The sequence below is a fragment of the Carlito syrichta genome, unplaced genomic scaffold, assembly GCF_000164805.1.
Source record: "Carlito syrichta isolate Samal-C Ts95f unplaced genomic scaffold, Tarsius_syrichta-2.0.1 Scaffold303721, whole genome shotgun sequence".
Taxonomy (NCBI): domain Eukaryota; kingdom Metazoa; phylum Chordata; class Mammalia; order Primates; family Tarsiidae; genus Carlito; species Carlito syrichta.
In genome coordinates, this window is record NW_007247817.1 from 228,189 (window position 1) to 245,271 (window position 17,083).

At 38.9% G+C, this 17,083-nt stretch overlaps 1 protein-coding gene across 1 annotated transcript; it reads left to right on the forward strand.

Annotated features, from left to right (window-relative positions):
• Positions 1-10,290: 10,290 nt before the first annotated feature.
• On the forward strand, positions 10,291-15,498 carry ZNF518A (zinc finger protein 518A). The gene is made up of 2 exons (XM_008059102.2): positions 10,291-10,321; positions 10,536-15,498. The coding sequence occupies exon 2, from the start codon at positions 10,587-10,589 to the stop codon at positions 15,084-15,086; it is 4,500 nt and encodes a 1,499-aa protein (XP_008057293.1). The 5' UTR covers positions 10,291-10,321; positions 10,536-10,586; the 3' UTR covers positions 15,087-15,498.
• Positions 15,499-17,083: the final 1,585 nt, after the last annotated feature.

Genomic DNA, 17,083 nt, shown 5'->3' on the forward strand with positions numbered 1-17,083 from the left:
GCTTCTCTATGTTTCTTATTTCTAAGAGTTTTTATTCTTTTAATATTCCTCTTAATAGGGCATTCTGATCTTATTTCTTATATCCCTAAGACATCCATGACGTTTAAAAAATGCTTTGTCTTAATGTATAGTATCTGTCTCTAACAAGTTTTTTCTCCCCATTTATTTGGTCTGGACTTTGAACTAAGGATTTTCTCTGGCAATCCTTGACTGTCTGCTCGTGACTCAGAAGCTGATGAGAAGCTCTGTCTGAACCACGAGCTGGCTTGTAACACAAGGTTCTCTTCTAGAGAGCTCTTTGGGCCTGGTCAGGCTCCAGACTCTGGCTCAGATTCTCAAACTGACTGGTGAAACTCCAGGATTATTTTTCTTTTATCTCAGTCTATTACAGGCTGATAGTTTTAAACTATAATAAAAATAAATTGCTGGGATAATGAGATTTACAGAATGAAGACATACGAGATACAGGATCATGTTTTTATTATTAGATTCAACAGACATACCTCTGATAATTGCTGTAATCATTTCTAAATGCTTTACTTTGAGTTTCTGTACCTATCTTGTCATGGACTGGTGACAGATGGTTTATCGTCAACAGACCTTAGTTCAAGTAGCACTGTGTTAATCCAGGAGCCAACCTAGAAGGGAAAAATGGGGGCATGGCGTGAGGATTTGTGTCTCTTATGTGTATAGTCGTTTAATCCTGTTGTTTGGTATGGTGCCCATTCTCGCCTGTGCCTGGTCTTCCCTATTTCAAAGGTTCTGTTTTACCCTCTGTAGAGAGTAAATCTCTAGACTTCTGCTGTGGAAACAGCAGGTAGCTACAGCATGATAGAGTGGGGAAGGGAATCTTAGCATCTAACTAAAAATTCAGCAGCCCTCTCCACACTTTTCTTTAACTTCCCTCCCTTTCCTCCCAATTCAGAGTTTACTTAGTACTACCAGTTCCTAGGCCTTTTGAAGATTCAGTGTAAAGTGGGTTAGCTCTTAGCTTTCTTCACTGTTTGTCTGGGATTAAGTCTTGGGTCTGCAAGGTCTTTTCTGCCTATTTGGTTTCCAGCACCCCAAGTTTTGTTGCTGTTATTACCTCTCTTACTTCCTATTGTTAATTTTCTGTAAGAGCTTTCTTATATATTTGATGTTGTGAAGTTCCCTTTCTCCAGTTTCTTTCTGCTTTTTTAACTGTATCAGCAATAAAATTTATATTTATTTTTATGTTGTATATTTTATTGTCCACAGATATTTCTTTCTTCTGCTTACATTATTTTTTATATTCTTTTCTTTCTGATTGAAACTTGATTTTGCTGAAATATTTACTCAAAACTTTTTTCTTCGAAGAGATACTAGATATAAGTATATCTAAGTATACTACTTTTTGAATCCTTGCATATCCAAAATTGAGCTTTTTGCTCTCATATGGGTGTTTTCTTGGATATGGAATTAATTCTTGAGTTAATCTTTTTCCATCAGGACCCTGTAAATTTTATTACATTGTCTTCTAGCATTTAGGGTTGTAATAAAATGTCAGATTAATACTGGTGTCTGATTAAAAGTACTGTTGGTGATGAAAAATGGAATACTTTTTTAGGTAACTTTCTTGCCGCCCTTTTTTTTTGAGTCGGTGTCTCACTCTGTCATCCAGTCTGTAGTGCAGAGGCACAATCAAGATGATCACAGCTCATGACAGCCTCAACCTCCTGGGCTCAGGTGATCCTTCCACCTCAGCATCTGAAGTAGCTGGGACTACAGGCACACGCCACCACACCCGGCTAATTTTTTATGTTTTTATAGAGATGAGGTTTCACTATGTTGCCTAGGCTGATCTTGAACTCTTGTGCTCAAGCAATCTGTCCACCTCAGGCTCCCAAATTACCGGGATTACCAGCGTGAGCCATGGTGTTTGGCTCTCACCACCTCTTTGGACAGCATTTCATCTTTATCTTTTAAACTGAAATTTTTTATGAGGATAAGTTGTAGATCAAGTTTTATATTCTACTTCCTAGTAGTTTTGCCTGACATTGGCGAGCCTTTAATTTTAAAAATTCAAGTCTTTTTGGGAAAACCAAACAAAAAACTATTGTCTTTTGTTTTAAAAATTATTGTTTCTCCCCCATCTCCTTTGTTCTGTCTTCATGACAGTATGCTCTTATTTATTTTCAGTATATTTCCTGACTTACTGAGATTGTCAATTATTACTTGATTTTTAAAAATGTTTTCCTCCTTTCTATTGCAGAAATTTCATTGTAGTCACTCTGGGAGAGAGTACAGGGGAGAGGTTTCTCAGAATATTAAGATTATTTCCCTTTTTTTGAGCTGTTGTATCCAGGCATGTTTCTGCTTACTTACATTTTTTGTTGGCATTGGTAGTTGAGATGATTTCTTAAGAGAATAAACCAAGATTTTCTCAGTGTTTTTTAGTTAGGAGAGGGGCAAGTTGAGAGTTAACCTAATTTTTTTTTTCCTGATATGGTAGAGATAATTTACTTAAGCAAAGGAAGTTCGCCATAGGTGTAGGGTCATCTTTGTCAGAAGTAATTTCCTCTTTTATCTCTCCTGACAGCCGGTGCTAGCAACCCCTGACTCTGTCTGGCCTCTGGACCCCGCTTGAAGCTCTGGGTTAATTTCCTTCCTCCTCATACCTCAGCCTGAGCCTCGTGTCACCCGAAGGGCTCCCCCCGATCTTCCACGCAAGCCTCACTTTCTCTTCCAAGGTATGTTTGCTGGGGCAGTGAGCAGAATAATGTCTCTCACTTCCTTACTTGGGACATACTCGATAGATAGCATTGAATATTGGTTGGATGGCTGTCCCCTAGTGGACTCCTCTTTAAACCTGGAGACTGGCAGTGGGTCATTGTGTGTTTTCACTCTTCTCTCACCAGACTCTTTCCCACCAAGCACCTTGCAGTTTGTGTACGGAGTATTTCCTAGTTCCTGGCCATTTTGAAGGATTTTATTTATTACATTTTTTGGTTGTTGCAGTGAGTAGTTGGGAGAGGGAGGAGACCAAATGGTTTGAATTGCCATCCTGATACTGGAAACTCTAGATTTTTTAATACTTTAACAAAATTGTATTATGTCAAAACTTGAGATGTTGGTCAAATCTTATGAGGCAATAATAATAATACATATATATGTACTAATACATATATACATATACGGGGTGCCAAAAAAATGTATACACATTTTAAGTGTGACGTTCACTCAAAAATGATGTTAATCAAATGAATGCTAGCGTCACCATGCAGCAGGCAGGGCAGTCAAAATGGTGGAAGCACAGTTGAGTAAATGTCATACTCCACATTGCTACTGTAATTCAATTCAACTGTGGAAAGTGATACATAGATAACATCCCTTAAAATGTGTATACATTTTTTGGCACCACCTGTATAAACAACTGCCTATATATGTATTGTTATATATGTATTATTTGTTCATAAGTGGCAGCTGTAGTATAAGTTGCTATCAGTCACATCAGGGTTCTCCAGAGAGACAGAACCAACAGGCTATATATGCAGTCAATTACTGCTTAATGATCCGGATATATTCTGAGAAAGACGTCATTTGGTGATTTTGTGCTGGTGCAGACATCATATGGTATCCTTATACAAGCCAGTGGTATAGCCTACTATACATTTACGCTATATGGTGTGGCCCCCGTTCCTAGGTTACAGCCCTGTACAGAGGCACAGTACTGAGTGCTGCAGGCAGTTGTAACACAGTGTTAAGAGTTTGTGCATCTAAACGTACCTAAACGTAGAAAAGGTGCAGGAAAATTATGGTATAATTTTATGGGACCTCTGTTGTTAATACACTTCATTGCTGACTGAAATGTCATGGCCTACATGACTGTAGATTAACTAGATAGATGGAGGGAGGGAGGGAGAGAGGGAAAGAGAAGGAAGGACCTAGAGGAGGGAGGGAGGAAGAGAGAGACAGAGATGAGAGTATGTTGGGGGAATTGGCTCATGTGATTATAGAGGCTGAGAAATCCCCTGAGGCAGTCTGCCTGCTGGAGATCCCCAGATGCCCATAGCATGGCTCAGTCCAAGGCCAGAAGCCTCAGAACCAGAGAAGCTGATGGTTCGACTCTCAGTCCAGGGCTGAAAGTCCAAGAACCTGGGGGCCGCTGTTGTAAGTCTTGGGGTCCAGAGAACCTGGAATTCTGATGTCCAAGGGCAGGAGCACGAGAGTGTCCCAACTCCAGGAGAGCAAGAAAGAAAATCCTTCTCTCTCCATTTGCATCCAGGCCCTCGGCAGGCTATATGGTGCCCGTTCATGTTGAGGGTGATTTTCCCCACTCAGCCTGCTGACTCACATCTCAGTCTCCTCTGAAAACTTTCTTCCAAACACACACTGAAGTCACGTCTCACTGGTTTTCTAGGTTATCCCTAATCCAGTCAAGTTGATGCCTAATATTAACCTTTACGTATGGCCTTCCCATGCTGTAAGTTGAACACAGTTGAAGACAAAATAGATTCTCTAGAGAAACTTAAAATTTGAGAACCGTTAAACCCCACACTACAAACTCTCCTAATACTGTATTGTATATGCCATACATTAAATATGAGGGATAGTGATATTGAACATTATTTAACAGTCATCAAACCTAAGGAAAAGCTAAATGGATTTCTTAATAAGGTGGTCTCTTTTATCAGCTTGTTTTGTAATTTTTATTTCTTTGTCTGGCAAAAAAGTTCCCAGTGAAGCTTTTGAAGCTCTTGTATTTGAAGTTAAAGTTAGTGAGAATTAACATGAAAACCCTAGTAGTACAGAAGAGGTGTCAAATGTGAACCAAGACAAAAGCAATGATAATACTAAAAGAGTTGCTGTCTGCTAGGCTTGTAAAGCCTTTTGATACTCAAAAGCAAAAAGAGTATTTTTATAATCATACATTTAATCTCCAAGTGAGCCATTATTAGGGAAGGAAGCCAAAGCGGTCTGCTGTGTTTTATTTCACAATCGTTTTAACTTCTGAGTTACATATTAGAGTGACTTAAGAGATTGGGTGGTTTGATTTCCTCCCTCTTCAGATATTCTCTCCCTTCCACTCTTGCTATAGTCACTGAAGGCAAACTCGATAGATGATCTAGCAGTGCTACTTTCTTTTTAGTCATCTCATGTCATTCTTACTGCACAAAAACAGCCCGAACGAAATAGTTAGTTAAAACTTGATTCTTGCCTTGTAGTAGAGGCTTCTTTTGTTGGTAACGTCTGGTCCATTCTGCTACAAAGATAAGTGTGGTGCTTTACTAGTTGGTCTGGAAGTATTGTTAAGCTGCGTCTTGGTCTAGGGCTAGCAGCAGATACCCTTCTCAGCCTTCTATCCTGGCTTCCTATGAGGATAGTTTCAGTTACTTTTCAGCTTTTCTTTTAGGGACCCCCAGACCCTTCACAAGACCTTGATCTTTGTTGCCTTTTCTTTGTAATGCTACTCCCATTCTGAGTTCATTGTTTTAAAGATGGTCTCGTTAAAGAAGTAGATACTTGTTCTCACACATGGGTGGTCAAAGAAAGCCCAAAGTAGTATCTCACACAGAATGACTTCTGCTTTATTCAACTCATAATTATCCAAGCCATTATTGTTATTTTCTAACACAGTAACGGGAATTCATAGTCTGGCAAAAGAGTTTGTGCTGCTTCTGATATGGAAAGCAACACTAGTTTAGACCTTGAGATATTAGGCTTCGTGTAACATTTGGGTGATTTATATGGAAAGTCAAGAGGCTGCTTAAAGTTGACTCTGTCCCACCAAGTTAGGGCTTATGATGTGTAATACAGACATTTATGCCATATAATCTTTCTAATTTAAAAATGCTCTTGGTAGATACTCTCAGAAAAATGAGAATTCCATTCAAGTAAACTTTCCAAATCACAATTTTGGATGAAATTTTTCAATATGCTAAAATATATTAAATAATGTTATGCCTTCTTAAATAGGGTATTCTCAGTATGATAAAACTTTCTTGACATGATCTGCAGTCATTGTGATTTTCAGTTGTTCTGTAACATGTTGGAGAAACGCCATCAAAGGCTACTGATGCATAGATGACTATGCATCTTAACCGAGGTTATTTTGACCTGCTGTGCTTTTAGGATTTTGTGTTCCCTGTCCTGGTTTTTATTGAGGTGGAGTTCACATGACATAAGTTGACCATTTTAAAGTGTACGCTTTAGTGACATTCAGCACACTCACAGTGTTGTGCGCCTAGCACCTCTCTCCAGTTCTAAAACATTTTGGTCGCCCCCAAGGAGACCTTGTACCCTTTGGCAGCCATTTTATTTCCCCTCCTCCTCTCAGCCCCTGGCGACAGCTAATCTGCCTTCTCTGGATCATTCATCCCTCCTGCCTTTGTAAAGATACTTTTACTCTCTCTCCGGGCTGTCTTCCTCTGCTTTCTGTTGCTACAGCAGACTGCCTGGGACTGGGAAATTTATAAACAAAGACGCCTGGAGCCTGAGAAGTCCAGGGTTGAGGGCCACATCTGGTGAGATCCTTCTTGTGGGGATGACTCTCTGCAGAGTCCTGAGACAGTACAGGACATCACATGACAAAGGGGCTGGGATTTACCACGCTGGCTTTTGTGACAGACCCCCTCGCAATCACTAGCCCACTCCATGAATGTATTCATCTGTTCACGAAGGCTTTGCCCTCATGACCCTCTTAAAGGCCACGCCTCTGAATACTGTTATATTTTGTGAATTAAATTTCAGCATGAGCGAGTTTTAGGAGGGGGACAGACATTCAAGCCATAGTAGCCCTGTCAAGGGACTCTTAATCTTCTTTGCTAAGGACTGTGAAACCAAAGCAAATTCACTTAAATTGCTTGGAACAAGAGTGGACTTTGCATGAGAATGTACAGGCCATGCCGGTGAGGAGAGGGCATGGACTTTGTGGCATCAGTTTTGGCTGCCATGCATCCTGCTTAATTACATTCTGTTCCTTGACTGTGTACTGGAATGGTGGAGTTACTGGATAAGTGACTCTGAATAAGCAATGTGTATACCCTGCCTCCTCTTTTAGATTGTAAGCTACAGCAGAGGAGGGACCATGTTTTTTGGTTTGTTTGTTTGTTTTTATTTATTGATTTATTGTAGAGACAAGGTCTCACCAACTTGCCCAGGCTGGTCTCAAACCGTGGGCTCAGGCAATCTTCTCGCCTCAACCTCCCAAAGTGCTTGGATTACAGGCTTGAGCCACCATGCCCAGCTGGGGACCATAAGTTTTAATCTCTCCACAGCATGCATCAAAGTGTTTCACACACATAGTAGATATTTATTAGCAAATGTTAGTTGATTGAGTTATTTAAAATGCTATCTTTACACTGACTATCAAACTTTGGAATATGTTATTTTATAAGAAAAATTTTGTGTAGATATTTTGAAATGGAATTGATGACATTTAGGTATATGAAAATTAAAAATTTTTTAGCGTTATACAAAATATACTTTTGTCACATGATATTACTATAAGAAGCAGTTTGCCTTTTGTAATGAAGCCCATGATAGACTTCTTGATTATATGTAGTAATAGGAAAACTTGGGTATGGATAATCCAGAATGACCACAATATGGCAGTTTGACAAATGGAGAACAGCTGGTACTAGCTGTACTTAAAACAAGTTTCGCATTTGTGGTTCTCACCCTCAGATTCTGGTATGGGGCGGGTTGCATCGGTAATAATGATGCTTGTCACTGTTGAGAAATCACTCTGTAGGGAATGTTCTTACTTAGTGTGGTGTATCTACCAGGTATGATTTACCTTTTTTTTTTTCTTTGAGTCGGAGTTATACTCTGTCGCCCAGGCTGGAGTGCAGTGGCATGCTCACGGCCACCCCAGCATCGACCTGCTGGGCTCAGGCGATCCTTCCGCCTCAACCTTTCAAGAAGAAGGAACTACAGGCGCGCGCTACCATACCCGGATAATTTTTTTATGTGTTGTAGAGATGAGGTCTCACCAAGTTGCCCAGGCTGGTCTTGAACCCCTAGGCTCAGGCAGTCCACTCGCTTCAGTCTCCCAAAGTGCCGGGATTACAGGCTTGAGCCACTGTGCTTGACCCATTTATCTTTTTTTCTAGCCATTTGTTACTTTTTACTTTTGAAGAAAAAGTTTTTAGATCCAGTAATACAGTAAAAGACATTAAAGGAAAAGTTTTAATGTTTTACTGTATCAGACATGGCATATGAAATAATTCTTATTAGTTTATTATCAGTTGAGCATATATATGAGTGTGTTTTAAGTTTGAGAAATGTTAAAAGGGTCTCTTATTAGCTTATTATGTAAGTAATTAACTTTTTCTGAGTCAGAGTCTCACTCTGTAACTCAGGCTGGAGTGCAGTGGCACTGTCACGGCTCACCACAGTCTTGATCTCTTGGGCTCAGACAATCTTTCCTCCTCAGCCTCCTGAGTAGCTGGGACTACAGGTACATGCCACCACGCCTGGCCACTTTTTTTTGGGTGGGGGGTAGAGATGTGGTCTCACTGTGTTGCTCAGGCTGGTCTCGAACTCTGGGCCGAAGTAGTTCTCCTGCCTTGGCCTCCCAAACTGCTGGGATTGTAAGTATGAGCCACTGTGCCCTGCCTCACTTTTTTTTTTTTTTTAGTTGGAGTCTCACTCTGTCGCCCAGACTGGAGTGCAGTGGCCTCTCCTGGCCACCACAGCCTCGATCTGCTGGGCTCCAGTGATCCTTCCACCTCAGCCTTCCAAGTAGCTGGAATTACAGGCATGCGCTACCATGCCCGGCTGATTTTTTTTTTTTTTTTATTGTAGAGATGAGGTCTCGCTGCCCAGGCAGGTCTCGAACCTGCGGGCTCAGGCATTCTACTCACCTCAACTTCCCAAAGGCGCGGGATTACAGGCTGAGCCACCAAGCCGGCTTCAGCCTCACTTTTTTAATGATATTCTCTCAGTAAAGGATTTCTAAAACAGTGATGTTCCTAAGTATTTACATTAATTAAAATTTAAAACAGACCTTTGAGTGGACTTTATGGATGGTGCTTAATGTGATTTACACAGTTTTCTTTAGCTTATCTAATTTTAATTTATTATTTATATATACATATATATATATATATATATTTAAGAGCACAAAAATAAGAAAATGTAATTTTTCTTTTTTTTTCTTTTGAGTCAGGGTCTCATTCTGTCACCCAGACTGGAGTGCAGTGACATGATCAGGGCTCACTGCAGCCTCAATCTCCTGGGCTCAAGCGATCCTACCACCTCAGCCTCCCGAGTTGCTGGGACTTCAGGCGCGTGTAAAGGCGAGGTCTTGCTATGTTGCCTAAGCTGATTTCAAAATCCTGGGCTCATGAGCAGTCCTCCCTCCTTGGCCTCCCAAAGTGCTGGGATTTACAGGTGTGCCCAACCAGAAAATGTAGTTTTTCTAATAATACAGTTTGATATTTTTATTCCTGAGACTTCAGTACTCAGCTTCCTATCTCTGCAAAATAGTTTCATGTCCCCTACATAGTAATCACATACAGCAATAAAGATAGCAGCTGTTTATACAGCACTTCACTGGATACCTTTACATGTTTTCTCGTGTAATAGTCACTACAACCTTGTGAAAGAGGTGGGGGACATACTAATCCTCCCCCCCATTTTACAGATGGAGAAACTAAGATACAGAGATTGAAACTTATCTAAAGTAGCATGACCAGTAACATGAATTAATGGGAGTGGATAGTCATGGGTACATTCTCATTTGCTGAAGGCTTTCTTTGCTGTTGTCTGCCTGAGTTTTGGCGACAAAAAACCAAAAACCAAATAGCCACAAGGGTAGAGAACCAGAAAGGTACTAAGTAGATGGGCTACACCTGGGAAATGTGCTACTCCTTTTCATTTCTTCCTTTTTGTTCTTTTTTCATCAGTCAGTAATGAGAGAGCAGATAATGTTATATTGTTGTTTTTGTTAGAGGAATGAAGCTTTTATTTTAAATGTAGATTAGCCCTGAGGAACTAAGGAAGTAGAAAATCTGGAGAGAAGTCTGTTGGATTCCCAAAAAGCAATATAGTAGACGATCAGCCAAGCAAGTGAGAAAGTTAACGGGACATAGGAAGCCACATGTATGTGTTGGCACTTAAGTTTTTAGGACTCTATTGTTAAGGTTTTTAAAATTCTACTGAAAAGCTGTAGTGTCACCTTCATGTAAAAATCTTAAGCTTGACAGTGCTCGTCCAACTGTGCTTTTCTTTAGATGAGAAAATTGAGGTCCAGAGAAGTGGAAGCTTTCCCAGTGTGGTAGCAGAGCTGGAACTCGAGCTTGCATGTCCTGACTTCCACATTAGTGTCATTTCCGCTCCACACCATTGCTTCTTGGTAAGCTCTTCTTAAAATACTTAACAGGTCTTTTGTATCTTTCCGTGTTTGATTAACATTACTAACTGGTGCCAAGAGGAACTTAGAGATAATAAACTTACGACTTTGTGATGAAAATTTCAATTCTTTGTTTAATTTTAGGTGAGTTAATGTGGGAAAAATCCTGTATTTTGAAGATGTCTCAGCAGAGTTTCATTTCCTGTTTAAATTACAGATAACTTCAAGAATTTTCAGCAAAAAAGAAATTGGGGATTTTTGTCAAATCATGCCATCTGAACAGAAACAGTTATTTTGTGATGAAAAACAACCTATCTCAAAAAAATATTATGATGGGAAAAATGAGATGGTTGATACTATCAGACCAGCACCTAAACCAAACATTTCAGAGAGTAATTTTCATATTGGACTAAAAAATGTGAAGATTGACTTGCCGAAGATAAGTATTCCAAATGAAGTCCTATTAAAACATGAAGTTGACAGATACAGAAAATTATTTCAGACTAAACCACAGACTGCAAGAAAATCTATCAGTATAAAGACTATAAGCTGTGTCAAAGAGTGTATATTGCTTCATAATTCTGACAGAGATGAAGGCGAGAGTATAAAAATGTCTGCAAAAATACTCAATTTCAGCTGTTTAAAATGCCGAGACAACATTCGATATAGCCCAAATGACTTGCAAAAACACTTTCAAATGTGGCACCGTGGCGAATTACCTTCATATCCTTGTGAAATGTGCAGTTTCTCAGCGAATGACTTCCAGGTTTTTAAACAACACAGGCGAACCCATAGAAGCACTTTAGTAAAATGTGACATTTGCAACAGTGAGAGTGTATATACTTTATTGAACTTGACAAAGCATTTCTCATCCACACATTGTGTGAATGGTCATTTTCAATGTGAAAAGTGTCAGTTTTCCACCCGAGATGTTGGCACATTTGTTCAGCACATTCATAGACATAATGAAATTCATTATAAATGTGGTAAATGCCACCATGTGTGTTTCACCAAAGGGGAGCTTCAGAAGCACCTTCATGTTCACTCTGGGACTTTTCCCTTCACTTGTCAATATTGTAGCTATGGTGCCACCAGGAGAGAACACCTCGTAAGGCATGTCATCACTTTGCACAAAGAACATTTATATGCAAAAGAAAAACTGGAAAAAGACAAGTATGACAAAAGGATGGCAAAGACTTCAGCAGGACTTAAGCTAATACTAAAAAGATACAAAATGGGAGCATCAAGGAAGACGTTCTGGAAACGCAAGAAAATTAACAATGAAAGTGACAGAAGTATAGAAAAAAACACTCAAGTCCTTAAAAATATGAACAAAACACGGGTGAAATCTGAAGACCAGAGCCACCTTGTTCAAGAGCATTTAAATGAGGAGAAGGACGAAAGACTACACTGTGAGGATGATCTGCAACCCACAGAACTGGAGTCAGAGAAGCCAGCCCTTCTGTCCTCTGGGCAATGTAACAGTGTTGAAGAGGGGTCAAATGCTACTGCAGGTTTCCTGAAGACGGCTGTGCCAGGACCTACAGTGTTCATGGTGAAAAATAATAGAATAACAGTTCCTGCTAACTACAGTGCTAAATTTATGGGCTTCAAGATGGTGGATGGGAAACAACATATTGTAATAAAATTGGTGCCTATCAATAAGCAGAATTTATTTATGCCAGGCTCACAGTCAGATGCTGCAAAGGACGGTATTGCTAATTTGCAGCCCCAGACTTTGGATACTACTGGATTTTTAACAGGAATCACGACTGAGTTAAGTGATGCCATTTGTATGAAAACAGCTACTCCGTTTTCGTGTTCATCTCCTATATTTTCAGGGAAATTAATTTCAGAAAGAGAAATGGCATTGATATCTCAACGGAATAATATGCTTCAAACAGCAGATTATGAAAGAAGTGTTTCTTTGCCAACAATGTCTGAATTGGTTACAGCATCAGTGAATTTGGCCACAAAGGTTGAAACAAGAGATAATGTAGACTTCTGGGGAAATCATATCACTCAAAGCCACCCTGATGTATTAGGGACTGCTATTAAAAGTCCAGATAAAGTCAACTGCACCAGCAAACCAAATGCATACAACAGTGGAGATATGCATAACTACTGCATTAATTATGTCAACTCTGAGTTACCGGTTGAATCCTCCAACCAAGGATCATTACCCTTTCATAATTACTCAAAAGTGAATAATTCTAATAAACGCCGTAGGTTTTCTGGAACAGCAATATGTGAAAACCCTCAAAGAGAATCTTCGTCGAGCAAAACAGTTGTCCAGCGGCCAATTAGTGAATCAGTTTTATCACTAGTGAGGAAGGAGAGCTCAAAACCAGATAGCCTATTAGCATCTATTAGCCTTCTAAATGATAAAGATGAAACTTCAAAAACAAAAGATGAAATTGAAGAGCAGTGTGTTTTAGATCAAGCACGGAACGCTGATGGACAAAATCTGTTCATTAATGAAAGTCAAAATTTAGAGAATGTGACTGAAAAATCCGAATGGAATGACACTTCTAGTGACTCACCTATGATGCCCAGAATCACATCTGTTTTCTCCCTGCAGAGCCAACAGGCGTCAGAATTTTTGCCACCTGAAGTAAACCAATTACTTCAAGATGTGTTGAAGATGAAATCTGATGTACAAGACTCTAGTAACACTCCAAATAGAGACTTGCCACTTCACTATGACCAGTCATTTCAAAAGCCTGAGGGAGAAAGCAGAATCATCGAATCTTCAAAAGACTTCAAAGTACAAGGCATCTTTCAAGTTCCATCTGGCAGTGTGGGGATGAATGGGCCTATAAATGATCTGAATTTTAAATGTAATGGGCCTACAAGTGATCTGAATTTTCAATGTAATGGAAAAGAAAAACAAGGGCTGTCAGTGCCACAAGATGTGAGAGACTCAGAGAAGACACCTAGAATTTCAGGTATTGGCACACTGCTTAAGACTCAGTCGGATGCAATCATCACACAGCAGCTCGTAAAAGACAAACTACGAGCCACCACACAAAATTTCGGTACTTTATATATGCAGAGTCCACTTCCAGTTTCAGAACCAAAAAAAGCTATATTTGTTCAGACTCCAAAAGGGTTTTTTGTGCCATTGCACATTGCTAACAAGCCTGGGTTACATGTTGTTTCAGGCAGACCGCTTCCACTGGTTAATACACAAAGTGTCCCTGCTTCTCTTCTTTTAAACAGGAAACCTGGAATGGTTTTAACATTTAATAATGGGAAACTTGAAGGTGTTTCCCCTGTCAAAGCCGAGGGTGCTCAAACTTGTGGAACTGTGACTAAGGAGCCTTGCAAAACACCTTTTTTGAAGATAGAACCAAGCAGCAATTGTCTCACACCTGCACTTTGTTCCAGCATTGGCAGTTGTTTGAACATGAAAAGTAGCCCAGAAAACAGTATGCCATTAAAAGGCCCTTATGTTATTAAGCCGTCAGGAAGTTCTTCAGTGAAAGCTGTTCCTACCCCTGATATGCTATCTGAATATCAGGGCACTAAGTTGAATATTTTAGATTCAGCAAAACAGCAGAATGAGATTTTTCCAAAACCACCTCTTTATACCCTCTTGCCTGAGGGCAAACAAGCTGTTTTTTTAAAGTGTATGATGCCAAATAAAACTGAGCTGCTTAAGCCTAAATTAGTTCAAAATAGTACTCATTATCAAAATATACAGCCAAAGAAACCCGAAGGAACACCACAAAGGATACTGCTGAAAATTTTTAACCCTGTATTAAATGTGACTGCTACTAATAATCTGTCAGTAAGCAACTCTGCATCTTCATTGCAGAAAGGCAGTGTACCATCTAATCAGATGATAGGAGGCGAGCAGAAAGAGCCAGAGTCCTCTAGAGATGCCTTACCCTTCTTACTAGATGATTTGATGCCAGCAAATGAAATTGTGATAACTTCTACTGCAACATGCGCAGAATCTTCTGAGGAACCGATATGTATCAGTGACTCTTCAGAGGCCAGGGCATTGAGGTGTAAAACAAATTGTACAATTGAGAGAAACTTCAGTAAAAAGAAGACTACCAGAAAGAACTTTTCAAAAATAAAAACTCATGTAAGAAGTAAAGATTCTGAAGCTGCCTTTGTGTCTAGAAACAGAAACTGTAAACGAAAGTGTAGGGATAATTACCAAGAACCTCCAAGAAAAAAAGCAACATTGCATAGAAAGTGTAAAGAAAAGGCTAAACCCGAAGATGTCCATGGAGCATTTGGATTTAGTAGACCTAGGCTTTCAAAAGATTCCGTCAGAACTTTGCGCCTTTTTCCTTTTAGTTCCAAACAGCTTGTGAAGTGTCCTCGGAGAAATCAACCAGTTGTGGTTTTGAATCATCCTGACGCGGATGCACCAGAAGTAGAAAATGTAATGAAAACCATTGCTAAGTTTAATGGACGCGTACTTAAGGTCTCGTTGTCACAAAGAACTATCAATGCTTTACTGGAACCGGTTTATTATAACCCTTCTCAAGTAACTCATAATGATTTTTCCAAGAGGCACAAAACGTTGAAACCTGTTAGTTCTGTAAAAGAAAGATTTGTGCTGAAATTAACCCTAAAAAAGACAAGCAAAAACAATTACCAGATTGTGAAGACTACCTCTGAAAATGTTTTGAAGGCTAAGTTTAACTGTTGGTTTTGTGGCAGAGTGTTTGACAATCAGGATACTTGGGCTGGTCATGGGCAGAGACATTTGATGGAAGCTACTCGGGATTGGAATATGTTAGAATAATTTACTGTAATTACCAATGAAAAGAAAAGTACAGTTACCTTAGAAGAAAACAGTGGGCTGAATTACCATAATGCAGCCATTTTCTACTTCAATATAGTACCTGAAATTAAACATTTTAAAAGTTGGTTATATTTCTGTGGAAGAGCAAAAGTTTTGTGTGTGGTATTTGAAAATGCTCTCATTGCACACGTAAGTTTTGAAAGAAAGTAATCACAGCACAGGTGTACCTTGATTTAATTTTCTAAAGATGTGTTTTTGGGAAGTTAGGGCTAAAGAAATTTTTGATAAAAGAATTTTCACAATTTAGTTCTGTAGTGACTCTTAGAGGGTGATGGCCGACTCCCCCAGACCCTCTCTTCTTCCACCAGCCTTATGAATCTGAAGAGTATGACTCCTCTGAAGGTGATAGTTCTGTCATGAAGGAGTTTCTCACATTTGTGGAGATACGTTGAGAGAGCTTGGGTAAAGAAGTCACTCTACATCTGCTAAATGTAGTTCTTTTGAAGGATAGTAGGCTCCTTTGCAAGTTCATTTAACTCACTACAGTTACACCTCATATAATACTAGAAAAGTTTATGGCAAGTACATTTTTTTTCCTTGTTAAGCTTTGTCATGTGTCAGAGATTGGTGCACCCTCCAGAGGTGTTTTCTTTTTCTAAATGCAATGTCAGGCATTTGTGGTAGATAAGATAAGCAGCCTCAAGAGAGGAATTTAAACTTTGTCTAGTTTAAATTCAAGACAAACTTGAACATATTTCTGAATTTGATTATGTTCTCCAGTGATCCCCTTGCACAGAACTCTGCTAATCTGATTTAAATTTTTTGTCCTTCGTAAATCAGATGGCCATTTCCTTTTTCTCAGTTGTCATCCCTTTAAAAAGAATGGACACAGAAGCACTTCCAGGGAAATGGCTTTTCTTGAAAATTAATAACCAAAATGATATTTTGAAGCAAGATTAGCAAAGCAAATTATATTTTTATCTGTGTTTACTGCTATTACAAATTAGGACAAGCCATTTTTGTTGGCAACATTTACGTATGACTGACAGTCCAAAGCAGATACATACTGATAATTGTTGGCATTTGAAAACAGGGAAGCGTTCACAATGGACCCAGTGGCAGTACATAAAACTTCAGGACAGATTCTCAACAAAGGTTTAAAATTGATGATTTCATGACAGTAGCAGAATCATAGATTTAAACTTTTCATTTTGTAAGTTTGGATCAAATTTTGTTGGATCGTTGAATAATGGAGTTCTCGTATGACAAAATTACATACAATACAATTTTTTGTTACATTGTTACTACAGGTGTTAATGACATTTTCATTGATGGAATAAAAACTTCAGGGCTTCTTTTCTGTATATAACAAATCTGTACATATTTTTGTACCTTTTAGTTCATGTAAATTTTGCACAGAGTTTTGGACATAAATTTATTTTCTTTCAGTTTAGTTCTGTGCATGCACTAATAAAACTGGTTGTTTAATTTAAAAGGAATATGTGAGACTTTACCAATGTTATTTTCTTGATTTTTATTTCAGATGTAGATATTTTTTTTAGGTAAATTCTTTTTTCAGGGATTGAACACTATTGTTAGCAAGTGCCTAAAAAAGATGTGAAGCAGTTTACATATGTCAACTGTAACAGTAGGTCCCAAATGGGCCCATTCCCCTAATAGTTTTATTTCAAAGAAAGCCATACATAGAATGCTTCGAGCTATCTTGCTATGCACATTATACTTGTACTGTTTTTGTGCAGTTTGTCTACTTTCTTAGTGAAGTATTTTTTGTATAAAATCTGTTACAATTGTGTTTCTTAAATTGAGCCTAAGAATGGAGTTAATTGGAAATATACAGTATATATTAATAATGTATATGGTGTTTAAAGAATGGTAAGCATTGTTAATTTCTGTAACAAATATTTTCAATTAAATTTATCTTAAGTTTGTGTTTACACAATGTTTTTTTACTATGCTATAAAATCCAAAGAGAACCT

Bases quoted from the DNA above. Each gene is read 5' to 3' on its own strand.
- ZNF518A (XM_008059102.2), top strand. From the start codon at position 10,587: ATGCCATCTGAACAGAAACAGTTATTTTGTGATGAAAAACAACCTATC.